At 35.9% G+C, this 24,660-nt stretch overlaps 1 protein-coding gene across 9 annotated transcripts in view; it reads left to right on the top strand.

The window, feature by feature from the left end:
* Window positions 1-24,660, top strand: part of ANKRD12 (ankyrin repeat domain 12) — a 114,564-nt gene that overhangs the window by 64,038 nt on the left and 25,866 nt on the right. For 5 of the 9 annotated variants that reach the window (XM_027088604.1, XM_027088603.1, XM_027088601.1 and 2 more), the window contains one exon: window positions 4,878-5,025. In XM_027088604.1, coding sequence (XP_026944405.1) covers window positions 4,878-5,025 — 148 coding nt within the window. Of the gene's footprint in view, window positions 1-4,877; window positions 5,026-13,331; window positions 13,425-13,509; window positions 14,901-16,447; window positions 17,446-22,921; window positions 22,933-24,636; window positions 24,643-24,660 lie in introns of those variants that run through there. The other 4 variants (XM_027088608.1, XM_027088611.1, XM_027088607.1 and 1 more) reach the window with 4 other exon arrangements.

Below are 24,660 nucleotides of genomic sequence, written 5' to 3'. Positions count from 1 at the left end.
GCTCCAGAGCATATGGGCTCTGTTGCAGCATGCAGGCTTAGTTGCCCTGTGGCATATGGGATCTTAGTTCCCCGACCAGGGATTGAACCCTCGCCCCCTGCATTGGAAGGCGGATTCTTAACCTTCTTAACTGGACCACCAGGGAAGTCCCAGGAATAATTTTTTTTTTTATTATTTCCTGACAGGTATAGAAAGCATTCAGTAGTATCAAGATCCTTCTGTTTTCTCATTCTAAGACTCTAACCGAAGGAAATAAGCCTAAAAATGGGGGAAAAATTTTCAACTTATAAAGGTGTTCACTATAGCATTATTTATAATAACTAAAAGTTTTTAACTTCAGTTACCTTCTCAAACCCCTAAAAGGGGAGATTTTAAAGGACACAGTCCCACAAGGATAAAGAACAGAAGAAACAAGAAAACCAGTATTTTGGGAGATAGAAATTTGAGGAATGAGTGGTGACTACATAGAACAGGATTTGGCAAACTTTCTGTAGAGGGCCAGATAGTAAATATTGTGGGCTTTGCAACCACATGCCACCTCCACTGACCCTCCTCCCTTCTCCCTCTCTCTCTGCTTCTGTTTCCTCCTCTGTATTTCTCCTTTATCAATTCTTTTTAAAGTATTTTGTAAGAATATAAAAACTATTCTTAGTCAGCAGGCCAGATCTGGCCTACAGACCAAATTTACCAGCTCCTGATTTTAAAAATCCAAGAAAATTGAAACCAAAGCCATTTCAACACAGAATCCCAGAAAAACTGAAGCTCAGCAATTGATGGCTGGGTTCATCTGGAGGTGCCCATTGAATAAGACTGAAAATAAGAGGATTGAATCAAACTGGTTTTTTACCCTCATATTCCCTTCCTAACCCTTCACAACTAGATGACGGCACATTTCTCTGGCAGATGATTGGAGGTTTATTTCCTGACAAGTATAAACCATACTGTCTGGACTGACATACCACAAGAATAGTTGGGAGTAAGGATTAAATGTAAGCTAATTAAGTAAAACATACTGAACATTAAGACCTCAGTCAACCAAAATGCTGACAGTAAGACTTATGGTTCTAGGGCAGGAATGGAAAGATTTCTCAATAGAAAAGTGAACTAGCCAAGAGGGGGTTCTGATGAAATGGCCTAGTCATATCACACTAGCACAAGGTCCATCTGTCAATAGATCCTACCTATGCCTAAAAAACTTTCAGCAAGTCTTTTAGTGCCTTACTCTTTTTTTTTTTTTTAATTTATTTTTTGGCTGTGTTGGGTCTTCATTGCTGCGCATGGGCTTTCTCTAGTTGCGGCGAGTGGGGACTACTCTTCATTGCGGTGAGTGGGCTTCTCATTGCGGTGGCTTCTTTGTTGTGGAGCACGGGCTCTAGGCGCACGGGCTCAGTACTTGTGGCTCATGTGTTCTAGAGCGCAGTCTCAGTACTTGTGGCACACAGGCTTAGCTGTTTCGCGGCATGTCGGATCTTCCCGGACCAGGGCTCGAACCCGTGTCCCCTGCATTGGCAGGCAAACTCCCAACCACTGTGCCACCAGGGAAGTCCCTAGTACCTTACTCTTAAATATGGACAGCCAGTGATCACCTGACCTTTGAGAAAGGTCTCTAATATGGAAGGCAAAGAGCAGAACAAGCAAATAGAAAAGTAGAAACGTGGAGGACATGATATGGCCAAGAGAAACTTCAAGAAAAAAAAAATTAAAGAAACACATTACCTTCCCCAAAGAGATGAGAGTTTCTTGTAGCCATGAAACAAAAACTGAAGGATTGCTAAATAAGGAACAGTTAACAAATTTAAAAATAAAAACAAAAAAAGCTCTTGGAAATTAATAATATGGTAGCAGAAATGAAAAGTGGAGTATGGAGGGTTAAAGATAAAGTTGAGGAAATCTCCCAGAGACTAGGAAACAAAAGACGAAGGTGGAGGAGGGGAAATGAGAAAAAAGAAGATTAATTCAGGAGATCCAGTATTATCTTAACAAGAGTTCTTAGAAGACAGAACAGTGAAAACATAGGACATTATCAAATAAATAAATCCAGGAATTTTCTCAGAACTGAAGGAACGTGGATCTTCAGATTGAAAGAGCAGTTGAATGCTCATCAGCACAATGGATGTTAAAAGACCAAGATCAAAATTCATTATCCTGGGATTTCAGAACAATAGAGGCAAAGAATGTCCTCAAGCTTACAGAGAGAAAAAGCAAGTTCCATATAAAGGTAAAAAATTAGAATGGCATCAGACTTCAATAACAACACTAGAATCTAGAAGATAATGATGATGCCTTCAAAACTGGGGGGAACATTATTCTATATCAAGAGTAAATATTAATCAAGTGAGGATAGAATAAAGGTGTTTTCTGACATGGAAAAATCTCAGAATATTTACTGTTTCTTAGAAATCTCCTGGAGGTGGTGTTTCAACAAAATGAGGGAGTGAACCAAAAAAGAAGATAAAAGGTCTAAAGAATCCACAGAATTGAGGGAAGGCCATTTCTAGGATGATAGGATAAACGGATATGTCAAGATGACAACTGGGAAGCAAATCTAGACAGCAACCAGTCCATTTTAGAGCAAGTTAGAAGGCTTGGAGAAAGTTTAACAAAAAAATGGTGGTATATTGAATTGAAGAGATCTGTACTTGTAGCAGAACGGGGGATGAATTAAAGATGAGTATGTAGAAAACCGAGTAAGTGAAAAGTCAAGATAATTAAATCTCTGGGATAAAATAAACTTGTGTAAGAATGGAAATTTTGTCATGGTGTACTACTTGGTTCAACATTTACATTAATCATAATGACACAAAAAATAATATGTCTATCTTGGAAAGTTAGGAGGAGGGGGAAGTGGATGTGTATGGGAGAGGGATGGAGTTGGTAAAAGAGAGCTGAATTGTGTTTTCCATTGTAAGACAATAGGCAGTGCCTAAACCCAAAAAATACGGAAGCAGCACGCTATGTTACTTAAGTACATGGACATAAATGTCAGGGATGATTTTGTTCTTCACCAGCAGCCTTGAAAAGCCGTTTGATCTTTTAAAATCATAAACATGTAATTTGATAAAAATTAATAAACAAAAAGGGAAATTAAATATTAACAGTTGAGATCATGCATAATTTGTTTTCTTTATACATTCTTACATTTCAAGTATTCTGTGTTGATGGTTTATTCTTTGATAGTCTAGAAAAGATTTTTCATTATTTAATTCACTGTGAATCTTTATTATTCTTAAATACTTTCATTTGTTAGAAGTTCCTAATTTATAGCATACTGTTTAATATTGCTTCTTTAAAAAGACATGATACATTTCCTCAGTACCAGAAAACACCATAGTTATGTGTTAGGAATACAGAGACGAATAAAGATCTCACATGAAGTTTATGGTCTAGGACAAGGGGAGAAATGTGTTAATAAATTATAGTATAGATTTACCTATGATAGAACACACTCATGTCACTGGAAGTAGAATCTCAAAACAAGAGGAGATGTTAGGGAAGCAGAATTAATAATACTTGGCCACCTACTTGACGGTAGAGTATGAGTGAAAAACGAGAATGTGATGACTCCCCACTTTCTGGTTTCAGTGACTGGGTATACTTTGGTGCCAGTCACTGAGAATGGAAACAAAAGATAAGGGTGCACGTTTAATGAACTCTGGGACCTATTGGTTTCAGCTTTTGTATTGAAATACAGTATATCCAAAGAATATTTGGGTATTTGATTTTGAAGGTCAAGAAGAAGGCTGAGAAAGAGCAAGCGCGAGAATGAAAATGAATGAGTGGATTGCATAATCGTCATCGCATTCAGAGTGGGTGAGCCCTCCAGGGAGATGATGTAGACCAGAGCATGAATCAAGTGAATCAAGGACAGAGCCCTAGGGAAACAATGTATGGCTCAGATATTTACAGATCTTAGGAGGCATTTCATTGGACTGATGGTAACATAATTTTAGGTAGAAGAGTAAAGGGCCAATAAGAATAAAGTAATCAAGGCCCCAAGGGTATACATCTTTTCAGGAACTTGACTGTAAAGGAAAGAAGAGAGATTTAGCTAGAGGAGGAGAGTATAGGTTTGAGCAGTTGCTTTTTTTTAACCTGTGTTTCATTTCCTTATTGCCATTATTGTTCTAAGGCAAAAGAGACATGAACTGGAAAGATTGGCTTCTAGAAAGGAGCCAATCGAAAAAGAGGTAAGAAATATAGAAAAGAAGAGGAATAAGGAGCAACAAACAAATGAAATGACTAACCAGTCGCATCTTGGTTTGTGGAGCCCAAAGCTTTTGAAATTTGTGAGGGCAGGGTTCTTTAAGAAATGAATAAAAAATTAGATATAGGGCCATGTAAGGGGACCATGAAAATGAGATGCCTTGAAGTTTAAGCTTTAGTAGTTTTAAGTAAACCCATGTCAGTTAGCGATAGTTTAAATCCCAGAGTGATGGGGAACAGGTGATTAAGAGCCTTGGTAGCGATGGTAGCCTTAAACAGGGGAGATACTTCTTTTGAGACTTCCTGTAGCCTGTACATTCCAGGAGGCCAGGGAGCTTTATACTCTTGTTCACTGATTTATCTGAAGGACTTGGAGCAGTGCTTGTCAATAGGTACTCAGTAAATATTTGTCAAGTGTATGATGAAACAGGAAGAAAAATAATGAGATTCAGTGCTAAAATAGCCCAGGAGCAAATTTCTTTGTAGTAGATACGATCAGAAGGGGGATGGCGATGAAAATGGAACTTGAGAGTAATTATGATTTAGTATAAACACTGAGGAATGGAGGCAGAGGAGATGAAGCAGGAGGATATTATGAGTGTGATCAAGAGGAAAATGGTTGAAATAATGCAGTCTATGAAAGGACTGAGTCTTCCTACTGTTTAATGTTGCAGATAGTGAAACTGCTACTTCGTCATGGTGGAAATCCATTTCAAGCTAATAAACATGGGGAGCGTCCAGTGGATGTAGCAGAAACAGAGGAGTTGGAATTGCTGCTAAAAAGAGAGGTGCCTTTATCTGATGATGATGAGAGTTACACAGGTTTGTTCCACATAATCTGCATTCACCTGTTTGACACGATATTTAGTAGAATATTCTACTTCTGCTTTATAATACCTAAAATGTTGAGTACCTTAGGTAATGCTATCTAGCTATTAAGAATGGTGAATTTAGTAACTTAAATTTAGGTGTTTGCTACATGTCCTCTGTGTAAATGGAGTCATAATGCTCTCACCCTATTTCTGTGATTTCTTTTCCCCACAGATTGCTGATGTTACATTCAAGCCTATTGCAGCCTCTCTCCCCATTAATAGCTACCACCACTGCTATACACTACCACTAGCTATCCCACATCTTGAGTTCTTTTAATTCTTCTATAAATTAGAGCACCACTAACCGAACTCTTCCTGGCATTAATGAGTCATCTTTGCATTTTTATTTTTGCAATTTAGGTTGTTGAACTCTGGTCATTGTTATAAAATATAGGCACAATTTTACAGTCACAGTTTTAAAAAGGAAAGACCCGAAAAGAATATTTCATAAAACTTTTGGCATACTCAGAGTTTAAAAAAATAAACATAAACAATTAAAAAAATATAACAGAGAAAAACTTTCCTGTATTGAAGAAAGTCTTCTGTGTACAGATTGGAAGGTTTCACCATGTTTCAGGCAAAAATCAATGGAAAACAATTCAATAAGTCTCATAACTGGCCATATCTTTACAAAATTATAAACAATTCCTATAAGCAATTAGGTAATAATACTAGTTTTATATTATTTATAAATAAAATGAAACCATACTCATTTAATCTCAGCCATTGCCAGAGGGCAATAGGACAACATCTGTACTTTTAAAAGAGAAAGGTCTACCATTTACTTTTTTTTTTATTGAGGTATAATTGACATATTGTATTAGTTTCACATGTACAGCATAATGATTTGTATACACTGAAACATGGTCACTACAGTAATTCTAGTTAGTAATGGTCACCATACGTAGTTACAAAGTTTTTTCTTTCTTTCTTGTAATGAGGACTTTTAAGATCTACTCTCTTAGCAGCTTTCAAATGTGCAATGCGGTATTAAGTACAGTCACATGTACAGTACATCCTCATGACTTATTTATTTTATAACTGGAAGTTTGTACCTTGTGACCCCCTTCACCCATTTAACCCACCCCCTCATCTCTGACAACCACCTGTATTGATGAGCTTGGTTTTTGTTTGTTTTTTAGACTACACACGTGAGATCATAGAGTATTTGTCTTTCCCTGTCTGACTTATTTCACTTAGCATAATGCCCTCAAGGTCCATCCATATTGTCTCAAATGACAATATTGTGTTCTTTTTTATGGCTGAATAATATTTCATTGTGTATATGTACCACATCTTCTTTATCCATTTATCCATTGATGGACACTTAGGTTGTTTCCATATCTTGGCTATTGGAAATAATGCTGCAGTGATCGTGGAAGTGCATATAGTTTTTCGAATTGGTGTTTTCATTTTCTTTGGATAAATAACCAGAGGTGGAATTGGTGGATTACATGGCAGTTCTATTTTTCATTTTTTGAGGAACCTCCATCCTATTTTTTTATAGTGGCTACACCAATTTACATTCCCACCAATGGTGCACAAGGGTTCCTTTTTCTCCACATCCTCAAGCCAACACTTAAAATTTCTTGTCTTTCTGATAATAGGTGTTCTGACAGGTATGAGGTGATATTGCATTGTGGTTTTGATTTCCATTTCCCTGATGATTAGTGATGTTGAGCATCTTTTCATGTGTTTGTTGGCCATCTATACGTCTTCTTTGGGAAAATGTTTATTCAGATCCTCTGCCCAGTTTTTAAATTGGATTGTTTGTTTGCTATTGAGTTGTATGATACCAGTTTTTTATGTAGTTTGAATATTAACCCCTTATCAGATACATGATTTGCAAAGATTTCCTCCCATTCAGTAGGTTGCCTACTGAATTTTCATTTTGTTGATGATTTTCTTTGCTGTGCAGAAGTTAAAATCTCAGTATTTTATTATGAAAATATTCAAACACACAGCAAAATTTGGAGAATTGTACAGTGAACCCCCTGTACCCACTAGCTATGTTTTGCAGTTGTTAACTGTTTATTACATTATCACATATCTATTGATCTACCCATCAATTCTTATTTTTTGTTGCATTTCAGAATAAGTGGTGGACATCTCTAAATAATTTAACATGCATTTCATTATAACTAGAGCTCAGTTCTTGTATATGATTTTTAGGTAATATTTACATTTGTGAAATTAATAATTCTTTAATAAAACATTCTGTGAGCTTTTAAGATATGCATAGACCTTGTATAATCCAACCTTATCAAGATACAGCATATCTCCAATACTCCAGGAAGTTCCTTATGCCCCTTCCTAGTCAGTGCCCACCCCTACCTGATCATTTACAACCCTCATGGTAAATCTAGGGAGAATTCTTTTTTTATAAAAGCAGATATTTACATGACCTTTTCACATTACAAGAGAGGAGGAAAAAAGAACAATGATTATATGGTAGAGAAATCCAGCACCACCTGGACTGAGTGATCAAAATTAACATCATCAAAGGAGAGACAGATGCATATCATGTGCCTCCACATGTGGTACCCTGAGAAGGATAGAACATCACTTACAGCATTCTGGCTGAGAATGTATAATCATGAGGAATGTTCTGCTTTTTAAAAGCCACTGCCACCAAAGATTAAGAAATGTCAGTGTCATGAACCAGTAAAGGCAATAGAAATGTTCCAGGCTATCCAAAGAGGTAATAATTAAAGGCAATACCTGCTCCACGACTGTTTTCTGTCCTGGAGGGGGGGAAAGATTATAAAAGATATTAGATCATTTAGCAAGGAATATGGACAGTAGGTTAGTGTTGTATCAGTGTAAGTCTATGAAGTCGACAGCTGTGCTGTGGTAACAGAATATCTGTATGTCTTGGGAAATACTAAAGTATATAGGGATAAAGAGCCATGATATTTGTAATTTACCCTCATATAGTTCAGGGAAACAAATGTATTTATACACATGTGTATATATAGAGAGAAAGTAAATTATAACACAAGAGAGCAAAACGTTAACAGGAGGAAAGCCTGGGTAAAGGATATATAGTGTTCATTATTTTTTATTTTTCTAACTTTTTGTGAGTTTGAAATTATTTCCAAATAAAATCTAAAATATACAAATACATAAAGTTTTTTTGCTTTGTCCATTGAAAAGATCTAAAACTGACGAAGACAGTAACAGTAATCTTTCTTGGTACCCAGATTATAATCAGGAAATAATTTCTCCTAAAAGAAAACCAAGGTTTCTTGGAAAAAATGGGTGATGCTAAGTCTAGGGCAGGAAATATGTAAGATGAGCTTGGAACATCTTGTCATTTTAGATTTCAGGTCTTGTCAGAGGCCTTAGGAGATAACTTGAACAGTTCCCCACTGGCCAAAAATGCAATAGTTTGAGTTTCATTAAGGGTGTTAATTGCAAAGATTTGAAACCCATCAAATATGTTTAAACCCATGAGTCTATGATGATAAATTTTTAAATTTACCATGGTCATCAGAGAACCAATTTGTTATCTTAAAAATTAGGCAAAAAAGGGGCTTCCCTGGTGGCGCAGTGGTTGAGAGTCCGCCTGCCGATTCAGGGGACACGGGTTCGTGCCCCGGTCCGGGAAGATCCCACATGCTGTGGAGCGGCTGGACCCGTGAGCCATGGCCGCTGAGCCTGCGCATCCGGAGCCTGTGCTCCGCAACGGGAGAGGCCACAACAGTGAGAGGCCTGCGTACCACAAAAAAAAAAAAAGAGGGAAAATAATCAGTCATTTATTTCACCTGCATATTCATATATGAACTCTTGTCACTGGGTAACCTCATTATGGGTGAGGAGAAATGTTTTTTATTAGATTAATCCAGCTAAAAGAGTGAAAAGAAAGACTGACCATTTTGCAACCCCCTGTTAGTTAATGTATGGAAGCATTGAGGATCAACAGTTGCTAACATTAAATTAAAAAGAGAAAGAAAGAAGGCATTGCCTGCCCTTGCTGGAATGCCCCTGTCCTCCACTCCCCAGTCCTCAGGATCCAGCTGCCATTTGCAGGAAATACCCAGACAGAGGAGCATGCTGAGCTGCACCAAGCAACATTCAGACCATAGGAAACCCCAACAGCAGCATCATTTCCCAACAGATAAATTGTACGAAAATAAGAAGAACCTGTAGAAAATAATAAAAATTACGTAAGTGGCATATTTCAAAAATGGGCAAGACTAAAATATTAAGCATGTATTTAACAGGTAATTTATACTTCAGGGGAATTTTGTATAAAACTCAGTTAAGGGCTTGCCTGATGGCGCAGTGGTTAAGAATCTGCCTGCCAGTGCAGGGCACACGGGTTCGAGCCCTGGTCCAGGAAGATCCCTCATGCCGCAGAGCAACTAAGCCCGTATGCCACAACTACTGAGCCTGCGCTCTAGAGCCCGCGAGCCACAATTACTGAATCGGCGTGTCCCAACTACTGAAGCCTGCACGCCTAGAGCCAGTACTCTGGGGGGAGAGGGGAATAAAGAGAGAAAAATGTAATGTTGGTTAAAGGGTTGATAAGCAGTATATTGTAGTAGGAATGGTAATGATGGAGCTATAGGCAAAATTGTAAAGGTGGCAGCTTTCCTTTTAGTATGTATTTTCACTCCTTCAGCCTCCAATAAATGTAAACTAAAGTGTTTGGTACGTAGACATTGCTTAATAAATATTTGTTGAATTGTGGGGGAGAGGTAACTGGCCCTAAGGGATTATGCTAGAATCCTCCATCCCCCACAGATCCAAGGAGTAGCTGGGCTCAGTTTGTCCATTACTGAGACTGGGGAAGTTGGGAAAGACCTAGTCCAGCAACAGGGAGGTGTCCTCCTGGTGCTTCAGTGCTGACTGGCAGTCCTGGGGGAGCCCACTTTCCCTTCCACTGCTTGCAAAGAACTGGCTCTTGGACTACTTCAACAGCGACAACAAAAGGAGTACTTAAGAAAATTCAAGGACAGCGCAAAGGCTTTTTGGAGCTAATAAAAAACATGATTATATAATCAGACAACACAGTAGATGAGCTGAAGTGGGACTTAAATGATTAGGCTATAAAATGAAGTAAAACAAATCCTCACAACACAGCAAAAATACAAAGAGAAAGAATCCTGAAAGAAGAGATAAGATAAAAGACTTAGGGAATAGATCTAGGAGCTCTAGCAGATCTTTTTTTTTCTTAATTGGAATATAGTTGTTTTACAATGTTGTATTAGTTCTGCTGTGCAGCAAAGTGAATCAGTCATATGTATACATACCCACTCTTCTTTAGATTTCCTTCCCATTTAGGTCACCATAGAGCACTGAGTAAGTTCCCTGTGCTATATAGTAGGTTCTCGTTAGTTATCTATTTTATACATAGTAGTGTATATATGCCAATCCTAATCTCCCAATTCATCCTACCCCCGCTTCCCTGCTTGGTAACTGTAAGTTTGTTCTCTACACCTGTGACTCTATTTCTGCTTTGCAGATAAGTTCATCTGTACCATTTTTCTAGATTCCACATGCAAGCAATATTATACATTTGTTGTTTTCTTTCTGACTTACTTCACTTTGTATGACAATCTGTAGGTCCATCCACATCTCTGCAAATGGCACTATTTCATTATTTTTTATGGTTGAGTAATATTCCATTGTGTATATGTACCACATCTTTATCCATTCCTCTGTCGATGGACATTTAGGTTGCTTCCATGTCCTGGCTATAGTAGGAGCTCTAACAGATTTAGCATATGAATAATAGCTAGTTATGGGAATTTAAAAGGGAAAAAAAGAAACAGGTGGAGAATAGTCCATAATTATACAAATAGAAAAAAATGTTCCTGAGCTGAAGCAAGCCCAAGTCTATCAATTATAAAGCTCCAGGTGGATATAATATATAATTTATCAATTATAAAGCTCCAGGTGGATTGATGGAAGAAGCATGTACACATACCCCTAGACATATTTTGATCAAATTCCTTGTGAATTCTGAGTGTAGCAAGTTACAAGGAAATACAGTCGCATTGGCATTGGACTTCTAACTTACAACAGTGGAAGATAGACTACTGAGAGAAAAGAACTGCAGCATAAGAATTATGTACCTGGCCAAGGTATTGTTCACCTGTTAGGGTAAAGGAAAGATAATTTAGGGGTTTAAAAGCTATATCAGTGTATTTTCTTACTTTTGAAAAAAAGAAGTTATGGAAGAATAAACCAACAACCTATAAAAGTGGTTACCTAATAGGAGAAGGGATTAAAAGAAAGGCATGTGAATTGTTAGTCTTTTTGAAAAACAGCCTGGCAACAGCTAACAAAATACAAGGGCTCTTACCTTTTAGAGAAATATACTGAAATATTTCTGGATGAAATGATACCATGAATGGGATGTGCTTCAAAATGATACAGGGGTAGGATGAATAGAGGTATGGGTTGGCCAGAGATTGATGGCTATTGGAGCTGAGTGATGAATACATGGGGGATCAGTATAACATTCTGTCTACTTTTGTGTAAAGTCAAATTTTACCATTATAAACAGTTTTAAAAATACTTATGCTCCTTAATATAGTAGTCATACTTCTGGGAATATCCCATGTTTATTACAGCAGTGTTTTCAGTGGCAAAAGAAAAAGTGTGTAGTCATACGGGGATCAGTTGCATAAATCAAGTTGTACAGCCACACCACAGACTATTGTACAGCCATGAAAAGGTGTATCTTAACACTGTACCAGTCACTTGGAGACATTTTCATAAGATATTGTTGAGTCAGAACAGTCAAGATGAAGGCTCATAATATCTCATTTTTGTAAAATGAACAATGTTTTAAAAATCTATATGTATATGCACATATATTTGTGTAAAATTTTATAAACATGGAGTAAAATCTGGAAGGATGTATCTTAGGTTGCTAATGAGGCATGTGTTGGGGGTCAGGTGGCAGAGGAAGGGATAACTTGGGTGGAGGGAAAGGAGGTAGAGCTGGACACAGTCATGTGATAATATTTTTGTACACATAAAATATACAGGACTCTACAAAATCTCTTGCCCTGCACCACTGTTTATTTAATCCCAATTCAGTTCCCTTCACAACTAAATTTCTTAAAGTGCATTGTGGTGCACTTGAAGTACCTTCCATCCAATCTATGTTTACTAACATCGCACATGATCTTCCAACAACAGACCCCTTAGCTGTCTTTTTGGTCTCTCTGTGGGATTTGACATTGTTGACTGTGTTCTTCCCAAAATTCTCTGGTCCTGGTTTCAGAGAGGCAGTTCTCTCCTGGCTTTTTCTCCTGGAAGATAATTCTCTTCCAGCTTCTCAGACTGTTCCTTCTCAGGTTCCTTCCAGATCTCATCTCTTCGTTTCTTCCTCATTCTCTTTCCGTACACCCCTGTGTTTATTTTTCCAAAGATTTACTTTCTGGAACCCTCTTCTCATACCAGATAATCTCCCAAATAAAGTTCACCCACACTTACAGCTTTAACTACCATCTATGTTGTGAAGCCTTTTAAATATCTCTTCATTCCATACCTTTCGCTTACGCTTCATGTGTATATATTTAACTGCTCTCCGGATGTTACCACTTAGAATTACCACAGAAATCAGTGTACCTGGAATGAACTACTTTTTTCCCATTTACACTCCTCTTCTTGTTTTTCCTGTCTCATCATTCAGCTATATGTATGTCCTAAACTTGATAGTCATCCTAAATTCGTCTTCTTCCTTTTTCTTCAGGTCAATTAGTCTACAACTGTGTTTGTGCACCCATGATGTGTTAGGCATTGTTTAAGCACTGGAGATCTAGCTGATTAAGAAAGTGGAGATACTAACATAATCATCCCCTAACCCTTGTCACTTCTTATTTTCAAAATATTTGTAAATCAATCTACCAGTTGCAAGCTGAAAGTCATTTGAACATCTTTGTGCTATGTGAAATCAGGATTATAATAGCTGAATTACATAGGCTTTCTCAAGAAAGTAAGAAAATAAGATTTGAAAAATAGGAACATTTCATATGGTACGTTAATACTCCCATTTATTATGGCTACAAACTCTGCAATCTTGGTCTCTTCACAAAACAGTAGCTGTGAAAAGCAGCTTTGGTTAAAAATCTTTCTATGAGAAAGCAGCACTGCAGTAAGTTTTTCCCATGGAAGAAGTTAGGTATCTTATTTGAACTTACATGTTTCATTAGAGTGAAACACATCTTTTAGAATCTTTTTTGATTATCACTGATATTGTTTCATGTGTTCATCAGCTATGTATTGATTTTTCAGCATACTTATTTTCCTCATGGTGAATGTGCCTGAATTATTGCTTGATCAAAATCCCTCAAGGAATGATTCAAAAATCATCAGTAAAAATCATCCGTAAGTATCATACAAAGATTTTGAAGTTGCTGAAAAAGACTGATAAAAATACCCAAATTTATTGCTTAATTTACATGAGGTCCTTGTTAGACTTAACGTCATCTAATCTAAATTCAGAATGTGTTAATATTTAATCAGGTATTCATTTTACTGCCCATAGACATTTGTACATATAAAGCCTGATAGCATTGTTACCCATCTTGTATGTTATGTCATCCATGTGACAGATACACTTTAAGTGTTGCAAAGTTAGAGAATATAACTGACTGTGGATTTCAGAACTTAATAAATTTGGAGTAGATAAAAAGGTACTATACATGTAACATTTTGAAATACGGTTTATTCCATTAGTCATTGTGCTTTGTGACAGTGCTACTGAGAGTAGCTGTTCTACAAACTGTTACTATTCCTCAGGATACAGAGCTTGTGCCAGAATGTACATCAGTGCACTGCTTCCTTCATCATAGAGGAAAAAGTGCTGTGACAAAGATGTCAGCTGAACTAAGTGTGCTCGTGACATAACTGATTTCCGTCTCTGGCACAAGCCCGTTATTTCATCGTTTCATCACAGATTTGTAATAAACAATTGGCAGAGTGGCCTTAAGTTCATGGACCACAACTGAATAGCCATTTTATGTTGTGCATATCAGACGTTTATGATATTGTTGCAGGAAATACATGTCCTGGTTACTACAGCTTATTTGTATACAAATGTGTGGCACTTTTAAATTTGCATAATTCTTTAGTTGTTTTCCCCCAACCTCTGCCCTTATTCCACATTACCTTCCTGACAGAATTCTATCTAATAACAGTGTTTGCTACAAATAATTGCTTCTTGCTACCCTTCTGAAAACTCAGTCATATTCAGAGAGCCAGACCATGCTTATACACCATAATTATGGTAACAGAGGTGTCACACAGTGCCTACCCCGATGCTTTCTGACACTCCTTAATTGCCAAAGTAGAGATTCTGCTGCAAGTTTGCAGACCCTGGTTTTATTACTTAAACACAGTGCCCAGTGGGCAAAGTTGAAAATGCCAGGCATTGTTAAAATAATTATTCATCCTTTTCTTATCTTACTTTGACTGCCAATAATCTGGCCATGTTTATTAAGCAGCTGCTATACACTTTCCTCACTTGTATGCTTCAGCTTAAGCAAGGAAATGCTCCATCATAATAAATAGACAAGCTACATTTAGAGTCTACCATAAGACAGATTAGGAAACTTTTTTAAAGACCGTGATATGTTGTTACCCTCTAGTGTTTACTGAGTGCATTTCTGTGTCATAAAATACACAAAATGACCAGTATTTTGAAGTCTTACTTTCTTAATGTTAAAACAGTAGATTGTAACTATTCTAAATATATTGTCATATTTGGTAAACTCATATCCTCAGTTTTATATTTCAGGAGCTATGAAAATATGACTGTTGATACATGCACATATGGAATTATAACAGTTAATAAATCAAGAGGTACGAAAAACAATTATTTAAGTCAAAATATACCAGAAATTTTTATTAAATGGATTATGTGATGTTAACAGTTCAACTATAAGTAGGAAGAAGCATCACCTTTGGAAGTTTTAAAGCAAACTTTTTAACCTTGGAAGCATAAACACTACAGGTAGAAATTACATAGCGTAAGCACCATATTTGGTGTCAGCACCCTTTATTTTGCACATGTATGTCACTGTAGTATTGTTGCTTACAAGAAATGAAAAGGCACTTAAATATCCATGATGTGCAGAGGGCTGAGCATATAGCATGATAAGCAATGAGATATTCTTTAATTTAATGATCAATTAAAAGAAATTCTGGGACTTCCCTGGTGGCGCAGTGGTTAAGACTCCACACTCCCAATGCAAGGGGCCCAGGTTCGATCCCTGGTCAGGGAACTAGATCCCACATTCATGCCACAACTAAGAGTTCACATGCCACAACTAAGGAGCCTGCGAGCTGCAACTAAGACCCAGTACAACCAAATGAATAAGTTTAAAAAAAAAAAAAAGAAATTCTATCACTGTGTTTTGCATACTCTGCTTTTTCTCCTCTGCTTTGTGACATATATGGTGCACTTTATACACAGAGTTCTGATTTTACTTTTTCAAACTTTTTTCTAAATATCACCAGCTACTCCTACCTGAAACTTAAACAACCAAAACCCCTACAGTTCTCTTATTTGAAAATCAGTGCTTTAAAATCAATACAGATTTTATCATGTGTTTTATGTGGATTCATTATATCAACCTAATTCTAAAGCTTAAGAATTTTAAATTCAAAGTTGAGTGTTTTTTTTAAGAAAATTTTATATGTCAAATTTTGTTAAGTAGAGAAAAAGGGAAAGAAATTATGAATACCTAAATTACCGTACTATAAGCATTTATTCTTTAGTAGTGTCTATAAAAATTACATAGTTCTATATTTTTTCCTTGTTCATGTATCAGAAAAATAAATGGGAAATTGTGACTGCAGCTGGGATGCTCTTTGGATGCAAATGAATATGTCTTTAAATTTTTATGTTACACAAAATAATAGTCTTCTAAATATCTCTCTTTGAATTTTATGTAAATATAGTAGTCAAGAAATTTTTAGTGTGTTTGCCCAAAATATGTAAAATCGGCTTATTGCAAATACCAAAACTAATAGATTTTTTGTTAAAAATATTTTAGCTTGATGGTTTTCCTTAAAAACTGAATTTGTACCAGTGCCTAGCAACTTAAAGTGAGTCTGTCACATAATTATGGTCCTTGAGATATTGCTGAATATTTAAGACTTAAAGCTCTGTGAAGGGTACATTTGGGCAGAACCCTTAAAAAAAGACCTTTGACTTTAAAATATATACGCATACAGTTAAATGAGTTTAGCCTTAGTTATATCATCCTGTTTTATCTAGTCATGGTTTGAAGGACCTCCATGTAATATATATATATGTATGTATGTGTGTGTGTATATATATATATATATACAGAGAGAGAGAGAGAGAGATAAATATCTATCTATTTATCTATCTGTCTGTCTGTCTATATATATATATATAGATGGAATAGCTGAGACTGGGTGATTTTTGTCAGTTTCCTATAGTGACATCAAAATTTTTGTAGTGATACCAATCATATTTTTCAGAGGGGGAAAATCTTGATTAACTTATACTTTATAGAATTCGTTTCTGTGTTACTGACATGTTGGTAGAAAGGCCATGCCTAACTAATAGAGGGAGTGTAAAGAATGGTGTGATACTTGATTTTACTTTTTATGTAAATTTTGCTTTTAGACATAGTATTTTCAATTATTGATTATATTCTCTTCCCTCTCCAGCTCACCCCTAAATTCTTAGCTATAACTCTCTTATCTATATCTGTTACTTTAGAAATACAGTGAAAATATGTTCTCATATGGCATACTTACTTCCAAATAAATGTATGACTACTTTTCTCCTGTATAGTAGAATTAAAATATCTAACCTTTACTTAGGAAAATTGAGGTTTAGAAATGGAAATTTAGAAGAAACTGTATACAGTTACCCAATATTTTATTTTCCTGTTTCTTAAGCTGCATTTCTCAGTCAATTTAGGGATATAAAAGCTGTAAAGATTTGTTTCCTAAAATGCAGGTGTTTTTTTCTAATGTTACTTCCTTAGCTAGGTAACATAAATAAGTTATATAATCAATTCTTAAATATATTAGTTGTGGTTAGTGGACTATTGCAAAGCAGAGGAACAACCCAAATAGGCATAAGAGAAGCCTGCCTCAGTTGTGAACTACCCCTGTCAGTGGAGCCCCGGAGACTCTGAAACTCAGAGAAGACTGCAGTTAGAGAGGACCATGGACCACTCCTGCAGGGGTACACCTGCTGTAGAGGTCCTCCACAAAACTGCTGAAGAAACAAGTTTTCCCCTTTATCAGTATGAAAAGAAATCCAGAGATTTGAGGAAAATCAACTGAATGAAAACAAGAAGGGCCAAAATGAACAAGCACAACAGCTGATTTGGAGAATGTAAATTACATAGGAAGCAGAAGGGTAAGTTCTTCTCAGTATGCGTGGAGACACTGGGGGTGGGGGGCAGTCGATCCACTAACCATAACAAAAGTCCACCCTGAAAAAGTCGACAAGGGAAGTCCTTGAAATTCAAAATGTTTATCGTTACTGAAAGTAAATATTCCATATAGGACTAAAGAATAGACTGGACATCGCTGCAGATTTAATTTGAGATCTATGAGAAGGACAACATATAAAACATTAAAAAAATACATTGGAAATATGAGAAAAATGGTACAAACATACCCAGGATAGGTAGTATTCATTTTACAAAAAAGTGCAAATGTTGGGAGAAAGTAATTTTTTAATGGAAGAAGATGTCCCTTAACTGAAGAAAGAGGGTAATTTTACTTAAAAACAAAAGCAAAACAAAAAGCAAGGAAAGGATACATTTACATGTATCTAGATGTATCCACATCTAGATACATCATGACTTCAAGGATAAAGATTATTTAAAATCTTATAAACACCTGGACTCAGAGGTAAACATGTTACCTACAGAAGGAGAGGGAATCCGATTTCTTGTTCTTAAAGATGTTGTGAGAAGACTGTGTAGCTACAGTCACAACGTTCTGTGAAAATTATTTTGAACCTAGAATTCTATTCCCAACCTGTCACTCAAGTGCAAGGGCTAAAGAAAAACATCATTAGACATACTTTCTATTCTCTTTCTGAAAAAATTATTCAAATATATTACTTTTCAGTGACACAGAATACAAGTCTAAGAGGAAAATATGAAGACTAACTACGGATTTTGATGAAAAATTTGCAAGTGACAGCAATGAGCAACTGGCATATTTTAGGACAAAATGTCAGAGAGCTTTGTGAAAAATGTTATCAAGAAAAGAGTAGATTACAATATACATAGTGTGTTAATTAGATTCTGAGAATTCACTGTGTCATGATATTGATAATATGAAGATGAACAAGACAGAAGGCAAAACCTCAAGGGAAAATAAACTATATATACAAGTCACAGGCTAAATATTGACAGAAAGCAAGCTAAAATGTGGTCTGAGTTGGAGGTGCTCATGGAGTATAAGCGTGCTTTCTGAAATGACAATAGTAAACCGCCTTGGTCAGGGAATTTAGAAGAGCCAAGAGGACAGACTTGAGGTTCAGAAATTCTGTTCACTTTATTATTTCTAAGTTAGTTAAATTCAAATAAAATCAAATGTAATACTTTAAGTTATGAAGGATGATTCTCTTGAGTGATGGGGCTATATTATGGTTGGCTTTTCTTTACCCATCTCTATATTCTCCTGGTTTTCTAACATTAACTGTTTTTTACTTTTGTAATAAAAGAATAATAAATACTATTTGAAAATGAAACAAAAACAATGTTAATAAATGAAGATCACTAAAGAAGTTTATGTTAGGACTTTTTTATGCATTAGTGCATCTCTGAATAAAAATGATATATATAAACACAATTCCAATTTTTTTTTAAAGTACTATTCCTGTTAAAAGAATTCATCATTCTGATTGAGTACGTTACACCAAAAAAAAAAAAAGAAGGCTTTCAACATTGTAGACTTTTTGGCAATGGAAATCAAGCCAAAACCATCATTTTTTCCCCACTGTTTGGAGTGCTGTATTAATTTAATCGTAAGAGCTTGTGTTTTAGTGCTCCTATACTATTATCTAGGTTTCAGCCCTGGATCTCAAGTTGTGGGCAAGTTAGTTAACCTGTACATGCTTACGTTCCACATCTGTAAAATAGGAATTATAGTACATACAGTTCCTGAGTACATACAGTACTTATGGTGGTGTGGTAAATAAAGGTTAAATGAGTTAATATACAAAGACACATAGACTGTTGACTGGCACAGAGTAAGCACTTGATAAATGTTTCCTTTAAAAACAGTGAAAACCTGAAATAAAGTTATCATATTAGTCATGTCCAGTTGTTTAAAATGAAACATTCAGGACCATCCTTTATATGATATTGCAGTCTTATAATCTTTAAAATGTCATTTTTATTTACCATCGTAAAGATGAAAACTCTAATCAAGTTCACTGGTTTATATAATCATTTAAAGTAGTCAAGATGGCTTTTTTCCTTTATTTTTTTTTCTAGCTTTATTGAGATAATTGACATATAACATTGTATAAGTTTAAGGTGTAAGTGTAATTATTTGATATATGTATATATTGCAAAGTGATTACCACAGTAAGGTTAGTTGACACATCCACCACCTAACCTGATTACAATTTTGTGTGTGTGTGTGTGTGTGTGTGTGTGTGTGTTGTAAGAACGTTTAAAATCTACCCTTAGCAACTTTCAGGTATACAATGCAGTATTGTTAACTGTAGTCACCTTGCTGGTATGATTTTTTTGTTTTTTGCCATAGAGCCTACAGTTACCTAATTTACTGTCTTTTTTTTTTTTTTGTCTTTTTTTTTTAATTTACTGTCTTTAATGAAAGAGTATCTTTTCATATGTATTCCTGAAAATGTGCTTACATATTACCTGATTTTATACTCAGAAAATTATTTATTTTAGAACTCCCTAAGTATAGTATATATGTTATGGTGGGGGGGTTAATTCTGTACATTGCATGATATATTCATTGTTGATAACATTTTAAAATAGATTAATTGTATGCAAATTAATGATTTTTGTTTCAATATAGAATTTTTTTTTTTTTTTTTTTTTTGCGGTACGCAGGCCTCTCACTGTTGTGGCCTCTCGCGTTGCGGAGCACAGGCTCCGGACGCGCAGGCTCAGCGGCCGTGGCTCACGGGCCTAGCTGCTCCGCGGCACGTGGGGTCTTCCCAGACCGGGACACGAACCCATGTCCCCTGCATTGGCAGGCGGACTCTCAACCACTGCGCCACCAGGGAAGCCCAATATAGAAATTTTTAATTTTTAATCTCTATAGTGAAAGTACAGAGCAGAAAGAGGAGTAGTATTACGAACCCATGTATACTTATTACCCACTTTTAATCATTACCACCTTATGGCCAATCTTATTTTGTTCTATCCATTCTTCCCTATCCCATCTTTGAAGTCATTTTATCAGAAAATGTTTTAGTAGGTACCTCTTAAAAGATAGGAATTAAAAAAAAACATAATATCAGTATCATACCTAAGCTAACTAAACTGGATTCCTAGTAAATATTTGGTTATTGTTCCAAGTTCTCATTGCCTCATAAAATCATAAGTTTTTTTCAACTTTTTCAAAGTCTGAATCCAAATGAAGTCCATATATTGCAGTTGGGTGAGACGTTTGAGTATCTTTTAATCTGTAAATATTCCCTTCCATTCTTACGTTCTTGTATTCTTCTGTTGTTGAAAAAATCATGTGCCTGGCAGTTTTTCCCAAAGTCTGGATTTTGCCCATTGCATCTCCATGATTTTAGTTAAGGAAAACTATTTTCCAAGTATTTTTCTTATCTCAATTTCACATTTTCTTTGTTAACCTACAATGAGTTTAGTGGTAAACTGACTTTAATACTGGAAAGGAAGAGTTGCTTGTGGTGATTACAAAGGGATTTAGCCACAGGTTGAGCAGGAGATTATTTTAATGGTTCTGATCAATTTTCTTAATTTTTGTCAAGACAGAGGTGAACATTAGGCTCCTTTTGAAACTAATTTCTAGCACTTAGTATTGGCATAAACTCTGTATACATTATCTAAATATTTTACATGCTGATATTGCCTGTAATTTTAAACCTTATTTTTCATCACTGCTTTTCAAAATGTGACACACTCTAATATATATCTAGTATTTATATGGGTTCTCTAATTTTCCTTTTCTTCACAATTGAACAGTCTTTATTTCAGCTTCTGAAGGGGGCTAATTTTTCCATTTTCATAAAATACAAAATACATATGTACTCAAATAATTGTACAGACACCACACTATATAAAGATGGTGCCATTGTTTAAAAGTAAATTTCTGGCTGACTCAAAAAGGTTCAGCAGCTGATGTATAAAAGCATGCGCTCAGTATAGGAAGAATATTGGAAGTGTTAGTGCATAAGGTGTGAAAGTGCAGGCTATACAAAATCTAAGGGTGGCTGAAAGCCGTTCAAGTGACAGACCTAATCTCCACGTGACCAGTGCTGTGGGAACTGATACCGTGTGGGTGAAGTGGTTGCCACCTCTTCAAAGTGCTGACTTTAAGAAGACGTCAGCAATGAATGAGTCAGACAGTAGTAGTAGTCAATGGCACTTGGACGTTAAACAAAATTGTAAAGTGGATAAATTTGTGTTACATGGCTTTTTTTTTAACGTCTTCAGTGGAGCATAATTGCTTTACAGTAGTGTGTTAGTTTCTACTTGTGTTACATGTTTCTGTTCCTTTCTACAGTCCTCCTGTCTGTCCAGTATAAGCACCCCGACTTGATTTCTTGACGTCTTAATCCAGTTCTGAAATCCTCTAGTTGTATACTCATTCTACATTTATTAAGTATCTGCACATGTGAGGTATTACAAAAGTCCCTAAGTATAAGTCACAGACTTGTATTTGAAGTATCTGTTGGGTAAGTGAAAAACAGAACAGTAGAGTTACCTCACTGGAGGTTATCTTCCCACAAAGAACTCCCAAATTCCATCAACAGGCCTTTTTATTCTCAGTAAATGCACTACTATCCCTACCATCATCCGTCCCACAAATAGATAATACCTAATTTTTTCATTCTCCAGGTGTTATAATTTACACAGGTGCTTATTAATAAAGTAGTATACTTTTATAAGTTTACAAGAAGCTGAAGTGTGCGCGCATGCGCGTGCATGTATTTAAGCACGTATTCATCTAGAATAGGTGGAATGCATAGGGGATATTGTAGAACAGATAGTCTTCTCTTTGCCCCTTGACTTTCCTGGGAAACGATCTTTGACCTCCCAAATCCCAGTGATCAGAATAGCAGCAATAAAATATACACATCTTTTGGAATGGTTTCAAACCAGTGATGTTCCCAGGGGTAAATGAGAAGTTAACTTTACCTCCTTCCAGATCAATCCAAATAAACATATAAGTAAATACCAATGCAAACGTAGCCTCAAGACAAGTCCCCTACCCAGCTTCCTCCCCACAACAGATTCCTACCCCTATGCCCTTCCTAAAATATAAATTCTTGAACTGCACCTCTCCTTGACCAATAATCTAAAATATCTTCTAGTTAAGTAGTTGGAAAATAATAAAGAGTAACTGAGTAAAGACAAATATATGATATTTAATCTTTGGAATCTAAAATAAATGATACAAATGAGCTTATTTACAACACAGAAATGGACTCACAGACATAGAACACAAATTTATGGTTACCAAAGGGGAAAGTGGGGGTGGGGTAGATTAGAGGTTGAGATTAACAGATACACACTACTATATTCAAAATAGATAACAAGGATTTATACACAGAACTATATTCAATATCTTATAACTACCTATAATGGAAAAGATGGAAAAAAATATATACATATGTATATAAAACTGAGTCACCTGAAACTAACACAGTATTGTAAATCAACTATACTTCAGTTTTTTTAAAAAAGTAACTGATGAGAATCTACATAAATGTGCATAGAAGTTTGGGGAATAGGAAGTAATACACTGGTATGGCAAATGTGTATAGCAAGAAGGAATGAAAGATGGGAGATTATGTGTAGAACACACTCTGAAGGCGGATGAAGACACCCCAGGATATAGCCCTTCATGGTGAGGTGACCTTGGACAAGCTACTTATTAGCTCTTACTCTGTTTACATGTCTCTTAAATGGGGATAATAATTGATGGTATTAATAGTTGATGGTAGTAGTAGTAGAGATAGTGCTTCAGATTTGGGGAAGTCTTTTATCCTAGAGGCAGGAACCCTCAGATGAGAAGAAACATGATATGATCTGTAATGCTGGCCACATTGTGATTTCAGGTGATAACTGATCTAGGCAAGCACTGGTGAGGACCTGAGCTGGGACAGTGGCCATGGGGATCGAGAGAAGATGGATGTAAGAGATAGTCCAGAGAGTGACACTTGAATGGTTGAATTTGGAAGCTGAGGAATTGAGAGAGTTGCAAAAGACTCTGAGGTTTTTATTTTGCATAAGTGGGTTGTTGTCATGCCAGAGGTGGGAAAACATTGGCTTTTAGCAGCAAGAGGAAGCAGTTGTGGGAGAGAAAGTAATGAGTTTAATGTGTTCAGTCTTGAATTAGGGTGGTTGAAAGGAGTCCAAGAAGTTCCAGGTTAGGCAGTTGAATCTCAGAGGAAAAGTAGAGACTTGGACTTGCCTATAAGTTCTTTAAGTTTAGGGTCATGGTATATTTAGTTTTGTTTTGTCATCACCCACTCCCGAAGTATATGTGACTTTAGTAGAATATAGTTATGTTTCCTGAAGATGTGTAATCATTAATATAATCAGACTATTTTAAAAGCCCAGAATCTGTTGATTTTCTTATTAGGCATGTGAAATATAATTGCTTCGTCAAATGCATGCTGGTTATTTTGGAGAGATTTTGAAGGAGGAGGGATTTACTTTATATACTGTCATCTTCCTGCATTGGTCACATCTGTTCCTTTTGGATTCCATACAAGATAAGATGGAAATTTATGGTAGCCTCAGTAGGGGAAAAGTCAAGCCTAAGGATAATTGTGATCTCAAGTAACATTTAGCTATTCTTTAAATGTCACTAGTGTTAGTTGCAAATATCTTAGAGTGCCTTGAGAGGTACAGAGCAACTTCCAAATGTGTTTGTTTTTTAACAATTAAGTTTCATTTTGTTATTTAGCATTTTTGCATGGAGAAGAAAAATGTTTTAATGAAAAATTTAATGTTTTAATGATTGCTTATTTCTCACTTTTCTTCCTAGTTTCCCAAATAAAATTGTTGAGATGCTAAACATAAACATTTTTTAAAGGAGCTTTTTATCAGAAATAATTTGGTAAAATGTTTTAAATACGAGTTCAAATTTAGTGACTAAATAGATATTAAAGACTAAAAAGATTGCAACAGATTAGAAAATAATGCAGTATAATGATAACCATGGCCATTTTGAGAACAAGGATTTGAGGATTTGGATTCTAGGTGAATTTCTTACTCTAAGCAATCATCTCCTAAGGGAGGCAGAGCAAACATTTTTTTTAAGCTACTACTGCACTAGAATTCCAAGACCAGCTTGATCTATAGTCCTGGGTAAAGTAAATCAAAAAGGTTTGGACTGCTTAGGGAAGAAAAGGGTTTCAGCCTGGTCTGAC

Source organism: Aethalodelphis obliquidens, unplaced genomic scaffold (genome assembly GCF_003676395.1).
Source record: "Aethalodelphis obliquidens isolate GAN/ISIS:26980383/991018 unplaced genomic scaffold, ASM367639v1 scaffold63, whole genome shotgun sequence".
Lineage (NCBI taxonomy): Eukaryota > Metazoa > Chordata > Mammalia > Artiodactyla > Delphinidae > Aethalodelphis > Aethalodelphis obliquidens.
The sequence above is the reverse complement of the archived record's forward strand: the minus strand, read 5'-3'. Positions and strand labels throughout refer to the sequence as shown.